The following is a 7,649-nucleotide window of genomic DNA, read 5'->3' as shown; positions in this document are numbered from 1 at the left end:
CCGTCCCTTTTCTGATGGGTCTCTGCCGTCCCTTTTCTGATGGGTCTTTGCTGTCCCTTTCTCTGCTCTTCAGGATCTGGTGGAACGAGACTGCAATGGAGACACGCCTAACCTGAGTTTCTACAGAAATGAGATCCACTTCCTGCCCAATGGTAGGTGCCCCCACCCACTGGCAGCTGGCACTTCCATCCTTGCCTGGCCAGGGTGGTCCACTGGGGCCTGCTTTGGGATGCATCTGGTGATTCTTTCAGGGAGCCCCCACAGTCCCCCTTGGAGGCGAACAGAGGGCCCCCAGGACCCCTAGCCCTGGGCCTCTGCCGTGGTGCTCGGGTCAGGACGGGGCCCCTGCGGTGGTACTTGGGTCGGGACGGGGCCCCTGCGGTGGTACTTGGGTCGGGACGGGGCCCCTGCGGTGGTACTTGGGTCGGGACGGGGCCCCTGCGGTGGTGCTCCGGTTGGGATGGGGCCCCTGCGGTGGTACTTGGGTCGGGACGGGGCCCCTGCGGTGGTGCCCGGGTCGGGACGGGGCCCCTGCGGTGGTGCCCGGGTCGGGACGGGGCCCCTGGGGTGGTACTTGGGTCGGGATGGGGCCCCTGCGGTGGTACTTGGGTCGGGACGGGGCCCCTGCGGTGGTGCTCCGGTCGGGACGGGGCCCCTGCGGTGGTACTCGGGTCAGGACGGGGCCCCCTCGGTGGTGCCCGGGTCGGGACGGGGCCCCCGCGGTGGTACTCGGGTCGGGACGGGGCCCCTGCGGTGGTGCCCGGGTCGGGACGGGGCCCCCGCGGTGGTACTCGGGTCGGGACGGGGCCCCTGCGGTGGTACTCGGGTCGGGACGGGGCCCCTGCGGTGGTGCTCCAGTCGGGACGGGGCCCCTGTGGTGGTGCTCCGGTTGGGATGGGTAACTGTAAAGGGCCAGAGACTGAATATTTGCAGATTCTCAGGCCATGCAGTCTCTCGAAACCACTGAACTCTGCCACAATCTCATGAAAACCACATGTAAACCAAGGAGCTAAGGATTTTTTTTTTTTTTTTTGAGATGGGGCCTCGTTCTGTTGCCAGGATGGAGTGCAGTGACGCGATCTTGGCTCACTGCAACCTCTCCCTCCTGGGTTCAAGCGATTCTCCTGCCTCAGCCTCCTGAATAGCTAGGACTACAGATGTGTGTCACCATGCCCAGCTAATTTTTTGTATTTTTAGGAGAGGCAAGCTTTTAGTAGAGACCATGTTGGCCAGGATGGTCTCGATCTCTTGACCTTGTGATCTGCCCATCTTGTCTCCCAAAGCGCTGGGATTACAGGCATGAGCCACTGTGCCCAGCCAAGGATGATTTTTATATTTTTAAATGGTGAGGAAAAATTAGGGTGGAACAGTATTCTAATACTTGAAAATTATAGGAAATTAACATTTCAATGTTAACACAGGCGCATGCCCACACCTGGTTATGCACCTGCCGGGGCTGTTTTCACATCACAACATGAGACAGAGAGACTGCGTGGCTGCATAGGATACTGTCAGGCCCGAATCTCGGGAGATGGTGCCCGCCATGTCATGGGGTGACTGTCAGGCCCCCATCTCGGGAGATGGTGCCGGCCGTGTCACGGGGTGACTGTCAGGCCCGAATCTTGGGAGACGGTGCCCGCCGCACCATGGAGCTAGGTTCAGCTGGGGGCTTTAAGGACAGATTTCTGTCGCCGACAGGCCACATTTTTGTGGGAGGCACTGGGGCCCTCTCCTGCACAGACAGGTCCTGGTTGAGACCAGTGGTTTCCCAGAGGGCCTTCCACGTTCTCGCTTGGGTTTGCTGCCAGTCAGCAGTGAGGGGCCAGTTCCCGGGTCCAGCAGGGCAAGGGCTGTGCATCGGAGGGGGAGGGGTGGGTGGCGCTGCGGAGCCTCGGACCCGAAGAGCCTCTGGAGACGGGGGCGAGAATAGCTTGGGGAAGCTGTGGCAGCACTCCCTCCCCCCACCGACCCACACCCCATCCTCCTGAGGCTGGCAGAGTGGCTTCCACAGCTGACTTGTCCTCATGGGGCTCCCAGGCTGTTTCATTGAGGACATTCTTCAGAATTGGAAGGACAACTATGATCTCCTTGAGGACAATCACTCCTACATCCAGTGGTGAGTCAGGGGGGAGGGGGGAATCACAGGGGTGGGCAAGGTTGCAGCAGGAGGGGCCCTCCCAGGTGGGAGCCCTCCCCACGATGCTGCCTGGTGTGGACTGAGCGCCCCCTGTCCTTCCTGGAAGTGGTATCCATATGACACGGGTGGACATCACTGGGCACGCAGGGGCTGCTGGCGATCCCAATCTGTGGGCTCTTGGCGATCACCAGGGAGGCCGGAGGGGCTGCACACAGGTTCCCTGAAGCAGCAGAGTGGGGTCCCTGCTGCCAGAGGGGCAGCCTTGGCACGAGGAGGCCTCTGTGAGCCTCGAGGGGCGGCCCCTGCATCCGACTGGGCTGGGCCGGGGTCCTGGTGTGGCGCTGGGGTGAGACTCACGGCACGCATCTTGAAGACCCACAGTGTGGCCCTGGAAACACAGCATGCTCTGCTTTGGGGACAGCTCTCTGGGCACTCACAGGGAGCCTCTGCTGGCGTGTGATGTCACGGGTGACAACATGAGAAGGAAGAGTGAGGAGTAGGAAGGAAGGCCCTGCTCTGCCCGGCCACAGGCCCTTGCTGTTTGGGTCACTTCCCAGCTGCTGGGTGTATGGCCGGCCTCACGTACCACACGCCTCCTGTCCTGGGCCCTCACACGCTTGCCTGCGCTCTGCCAACCTCGCTCCTCCGCCCAGCCGGTCCCTCCTGGAGTTGAGCCTGGGAGCCCAGAAAGGAGGGGAACCCAGTGAGTGCGTGCCAGAGGGCTGGAAGCAGCTCTCCTGAACCCTCTGCCTGGGCACCTCTTCTCCTACAGGCTGTTTCCCCTGCGAGAACCGGGAGTGAACTGGCATGCCAAGCCCCTCACGCTCAGGGAGATCGAGGTGAGCTCCAGGCCTTCGTGTGGCTGGAGGGGGAGATGGGGAGGCCAGAACAAGCCACGTATCCACAGAGACAGGGTCACATCTGACAGCAGGCGTTCAGTGCCCCCTCAGGGGCCCCTCAATGCAGAAGGGCCGAAAGAGCCTCCAGTATGATGACCTTCCCTCCGGAGTGGTCTTCGTCCCGCCAGGCCTCTAGAGAAACTCAACTTTGTTTTGTTTTCTTTTGTTTTTTAAGATGCGGTTTCACCATGATGACCAGGCTGGTCTTGAACTCCTGACCTCAGGTGATCCACCCACCTTGGCCTCCCAAAGTGCTAGGATTACAGGTGTGGGCCACCGCATCCGGCCGAGAAACTCAACTTTCTGAGGCCGTTTGTCCCCATGCAGGAGTCTGGGGCTGAGCCCCTGAGAGACCCGAGTGGCGGGACCTGCCTTTCTCACCGCTGGATTGGGCTGGAGCAGGGCCACCCAAGTCTGGAAGCTGTCCCGAAGGGATGCAGGGGCTTAGAGAGCTGAGGGGCCCCTCCTGGCCGTATCCCATGGCCGGTGACTTCCTCTGCGGGGAGGGCAGCAGCCCGGGGCCCTGGAGAGAGCTCGGGGCAGCTCAGAGGAGAGATGAAGGCGTGAGTGTGTCTCTTGTCACTGTACCCTAAAAGTCTGAGTCCAGGCTGGGCACTGGGGCTCCCGCCTGTAATCCCAGCACTTTGGGAGGCTGAGGTGGACAGATCACCTGAGGTCAGGACTTTGAGACCAGCCTGCCCAACGTGGTGAAACCTTGTCTCTACTAAAAATACAAAAAAATTAGCTGGGTGTGCTGGCATGAGCCTGTAGTCCCAGCTACTCGGGAGGCTGAGACACAAGAATCCCCTGAACTCGGGAGCCAGAGGTTGCAGTGAGCTGAGATCACGCCACTGCAGTCCAGCCTGGGCGACAGAGCGAGACTCTGTCTCAGAAAATAAATAAAGCAAAATAAATAAAAATAAAAGTCTGAATCCAGGCCTCTGAATGAGTCAGGACCCAAGGCCCAGCATGCGTGTGGCCCCCATGCTCCCTGGGAACGGAGGCTTCGGGGATGATGCCTGAGCCCTCCTGGGGGGCTTTTCTAGGTGTTTAAGAGCTCCAGGGAGATCCAGGAGCGACTTGTCCGGGCCTACGAGCTCATGCTGGACTTCTACGGGATCCGGCTGGAGGACCGAGGCACGGGCACCGTGGGCCGAGCACCGAACTACCAGAGGCGCTTCCAGAACCTGAACTGGTGAGGCCTGCCTGCCCCTGCCTGCCCCCACCCCCACAGAACAGGACCACGTCCTGGCAGGTCACAGAGCCCTTCTGCTGTGGAGGAAGAGCTCCACCAAAGCTCTGAGCCCTCCCTGCTGCCTGGGGGGCTGAGCAGTCCCTCCCCATAGGGTTGGTGGGAAGGTAGACAAGGCGATCCCTGTGCCTGGGAGGTGGCAGCCCACACAGAGAAGCAAGCAGGGGTGATCGAGGACCTGCAGGCAGTACAGCCGCTCTCATGGGTGATCGAGGACCCTGCGGCCTGGAGGGGCCCCTGTGGCCCTCGTCCACCCAGCTCCTCCCCACCAGGGGCCCTCGGGGACAGCCACACTCTAGGTGATGTGTCAGCATCCCGCCCCACCCCCATGTGTCCAGGGCCTACAGGCCATTTTCACGGGGATGGCGTGAGTCCTCCCCTGGGCCCAGGGAGGCAAATGGGGAGGGAGACCCCCGTGCCGCTGGGTGGGCGGCCCCGGCCGTTGACCTCTGCTGCGCCGGCCCCCACAGGCACAACCACAACAACCTCCGCATCACACGCATCCTCAAGTCGCTGGGCGAGCTCGGCCTTGAGCACTACCAGGCGCCGCTGGCCCGCTTCTTTCTGGAGGAGACGCTGGTGCGGCGGGAGCTGCCAGGCGTGCGGCAGAGCGCCCTGGACTACTTCATGTTCGCTGTGCGCTGCCGACACCAGCGCCGGGAGCTGGTGCACTTCGCCTGGGAGCACTTCCGGCCCCGCAGCAAGTTTGTCTGGGGGCCCCGGGACAAGCTGCAGAGGTTCAAGCCTAGCTGCCCACCCCGTCTGCTCGAGGGTCCCAGGAAGGCGGAGGAAGAAGGAAACCCCGGGGACCCTGACCACGAGGCCAGCACCCAGGGTCGGACCTGTGGGCCAGGGCACAGCAAGGGTGGGGACAGGGTGGACGAGGGGCCCCAGCCACTGAGCGTGGAACCCCAGGATGCGGGACCCCTGGAGAGGAGCCAGGGGGATGAGGCAGGGGGCCACAGGGAAGATGGGCCGGAGCCCCCCAGCCCCAAAGAGAGCAAGAAGAGGAAGCTGGAGCAGAGCCGGCGGGAGCAGCCCCCCGCAGAGCCAGGCGCGCACACTGCCTCGGAGGTGGAGAAGATCGCTCTGAACTTGGAGGGGTGTGCCCTCAGCCAGGGCAGCCTCAGGACGGGGACCCAGGAAGTGGGCAGCCAGGATCCCGGGGAGGCCTTGCAGCCCTGCCCCCCACCCCTGGAAGCCAGGGTGGCTGACAAGGTGAGGAAGCGGAGGAAGGTAGATGGGGGTGCTGGGGACAGTGGTGGCACCCAGACCTTGGCCCCTGCCAGGTCCCCTGCCCCATCGGGGTGCCCCGAAGCTGGACACACTGAGAACCGGGTTGAGGAGGACACAGAAGGCACAACGGGGCCCGAAGAAGGTGCCCCTGGGAACCCATCAGAGGGCCCAGGCCCCGGCTCTGCAGGCCCTGCAGGAGACGAGCCGTCCGAGGCAGGGGAGGCAGCGGAGGTGCAGGACACACAGGTGGGGCCTTCCTCCCCGTCCGGGAAACCTTAAGGAAAGGAATGTCCATCCCGGCGGCGGCGGCATGGCCTCGGGAGCAACCCTGCAGTGCTGTCCTGTGGTGGCCGCTGCAGCAGCCCCCAGCAGGTGCAAGGCCCCGCCCTCAGGGAAGGCCATGGCCTGCAGAAGCCGCCTGGCCTGGCTGTGTCCTCCCCGCCCAGCTCTCCCCTGCACCCCTGTCTTTGTAAATTGGCCCTTTTGGGGTGGGGTGGGCAGGGCTGCTTTTCTTAGTCTCGTGCCAAGCAAGGCCTTTTCTGAATAAACTCGTTTGACTTTGAGTCTTTGGTATGGACCGGGGTCCCAGTGGGTGGCGGGCAGGGCTGGTGTCACAGCCGATGTCAGTGGCCTGGCCCGGCTGCCGCCTCACGTGGCTCCAGCAGTGCTTGTGGGGGCACAGCGGCGGCACAGCCTCCCCACACGGTGCCCAGGCATGCACAGCCATGCAGTCTGCAGCCTCCCAGAGCCGCTGAAGGTGGGACCACGGTCCCTCAGCCGGCCTCTGCCACCTGTCCAAGCTGAGTGGGGACTCCCCTGAGGTGGGCTGGGGGCAGTGGCTGGGCACGGTGGGGTCTGGACCAGGCCTTTCTGCCTGCTGTGGTCTGGGTGCGGTGCTGTGCCTCAGGCAGGCCTGGCAGCACCCTCACTTGGGCTCCCTGGCTCCCTCAGGTCTGGTGGAGCCAGGTGCACCCCAGGGCAGCCCCTCCCTGCAGTCTGGCCTTGTCGACCTGGGCCAGGACCCCCACCCTTCCCGGTTCACCTACATTTATTTATCAGCGTGGTAAGGGGTTTTTGTGGGGCCTCGAGGAGGGCTCAGGGCTCCCCCAAGGGCTGGACACTTGCCTTTGCTCAGTGGAGGATAGGGACGCCCCTGGGCACCCCGGGTGGGAGGGTTAAAGCTGTGGACCCGGGCACCACTTCAGGGAATGTGCCCAGCTCCCATCTGGTGGTGGCAGATACACAAGTCGGAAGGCACTGGGAGGGAGACACCCCAGGTTCAGTAATGCCCTGTCGCTGGGTGGGGAAGCTGTGGGACCCCTGCTGCCTCAACTCCAATGTGGCTCAGTGAGGTGATTTCTGCCACGGAGGGAAACTGAGGCAGTGCGCTGGACTTGGGGCTAGAAATGCAGTCACTGTGGCAGTGCCCGGCTGATCCAGCATCCTCAGTCCAGGCCGCTGTGGGGCTGGGGTGGGTGGAGAAGGGTGCCTGCAGTCAGGAGCCAGTTGGAGCAGCCCTGGGGAGCGGGTGCCTGGCGGTGGCTGCCTGGGGACACAGGCATTGCTGGCTAGCCAACCCGGGCTTCAGGGAGAGCAATGGCCTCCAACAGGCAGGCAGCAGGTGGCTCTGCCCCACTCAGAGGTGAGCCCAGGGAGGCTCAGCTCTCACAGCGCCCACCTTTGCCTGGATTTGCCTGGAGCTGGGGGTGGTATGCTGAGGGGCTTGCAGGTGGTGCAGGGGAACACCAAGCAGGTGTCCCAGGCTCGAGGTGGCTCTCTTGGCCTGAGGTAAAGGCCAGCTGTGTGTGGTCTGATTTGGTTCATGTAGCAGTCCTTGCTGCCCGCATGCTTGGCATCGTGGGGATGGGCAAAGGAGAGGCACTGAGGGGCCGGGGCCAAGGGAGAGGCACTGAGGAGGGGCTGGCCACAGGGTCATCTTGCCAGGTGGAACTGCTAGAGAGGCTCATCCTGTCCCCTGGACCCTGGGCTTAGGTGGGGCTGCTGCTAGGAGCCCCTAAGCCCCACTGCTGTCTGGGCCAACCTGCTCCACCCACCCCTCCCCCTTGTCAAAAGTCCTCTGTTGGGAAAACCTGTCCCAGGTGCCGGTCTCCTCAGGACTGGGCCT

The 7,649-nt window shown here is 63.3% G+C and overlaps 1 protein-coding gene across 1 annotated transcript in view; it reads left to right on the top strand.

Moving 5' to 3' along the window:
* The window catches only part of OGFR (opioid growth factor receptor), an 8,992-nt gene extending 2,905 nt beyond the window's left edge, over positions 1 to 6,087 (top strand). The window contains exons 3-7 of the mRNA XM_032257083.1: positions 74 to 152; positions 2,038 to 2,116; positions 2,910 to 2,976; positions 4,083 to 4,231; positions 4,759 to 6,087. Coding sequence (XP_032112974.1) covers positions 74 to 152; positions 2,038 to 2,116; positions 2,910 to 2,976; positions 4,083 to 4,231; positions 4,759 to 5,803 — 1,419 coding nt within the window. The 3' untranslated portion in view covers positions 5,804 to 6,087. The remainder of the gene's footprint in view (positions 1 to 73; positions 153 to 2,037; positions 2,117 to 2,909; positions 2,977 to 4,082; positions 4,232 to 4,758) is intronic.
* The last annotated feature ends 1,562 nt before the right edge of the window (positions 6,088 to 7,649 follow it).

Source organism: Sapajus apella, unplaced genomic scaffold, assembly GCF_009761245.1.
Source record: "Sapajus apella isolate SASKATOON/1434 unplaced genomic scaffold, GSC_monkey_1.0 scaffold96, whole genome shotgun sequence".
Classification (NCBI taxonomy): domain Eukaryota; kingdom Metazoa; phylum Chordata; class Mammalia; order Primates; family Cebidae; genus Sapajus; species Sapajus apella.
The sequence above is the reverse complement of the archived record's forward strand: the minus strand, read 5'-3'. Positions and strand labels throughout refer to the sequence as shown.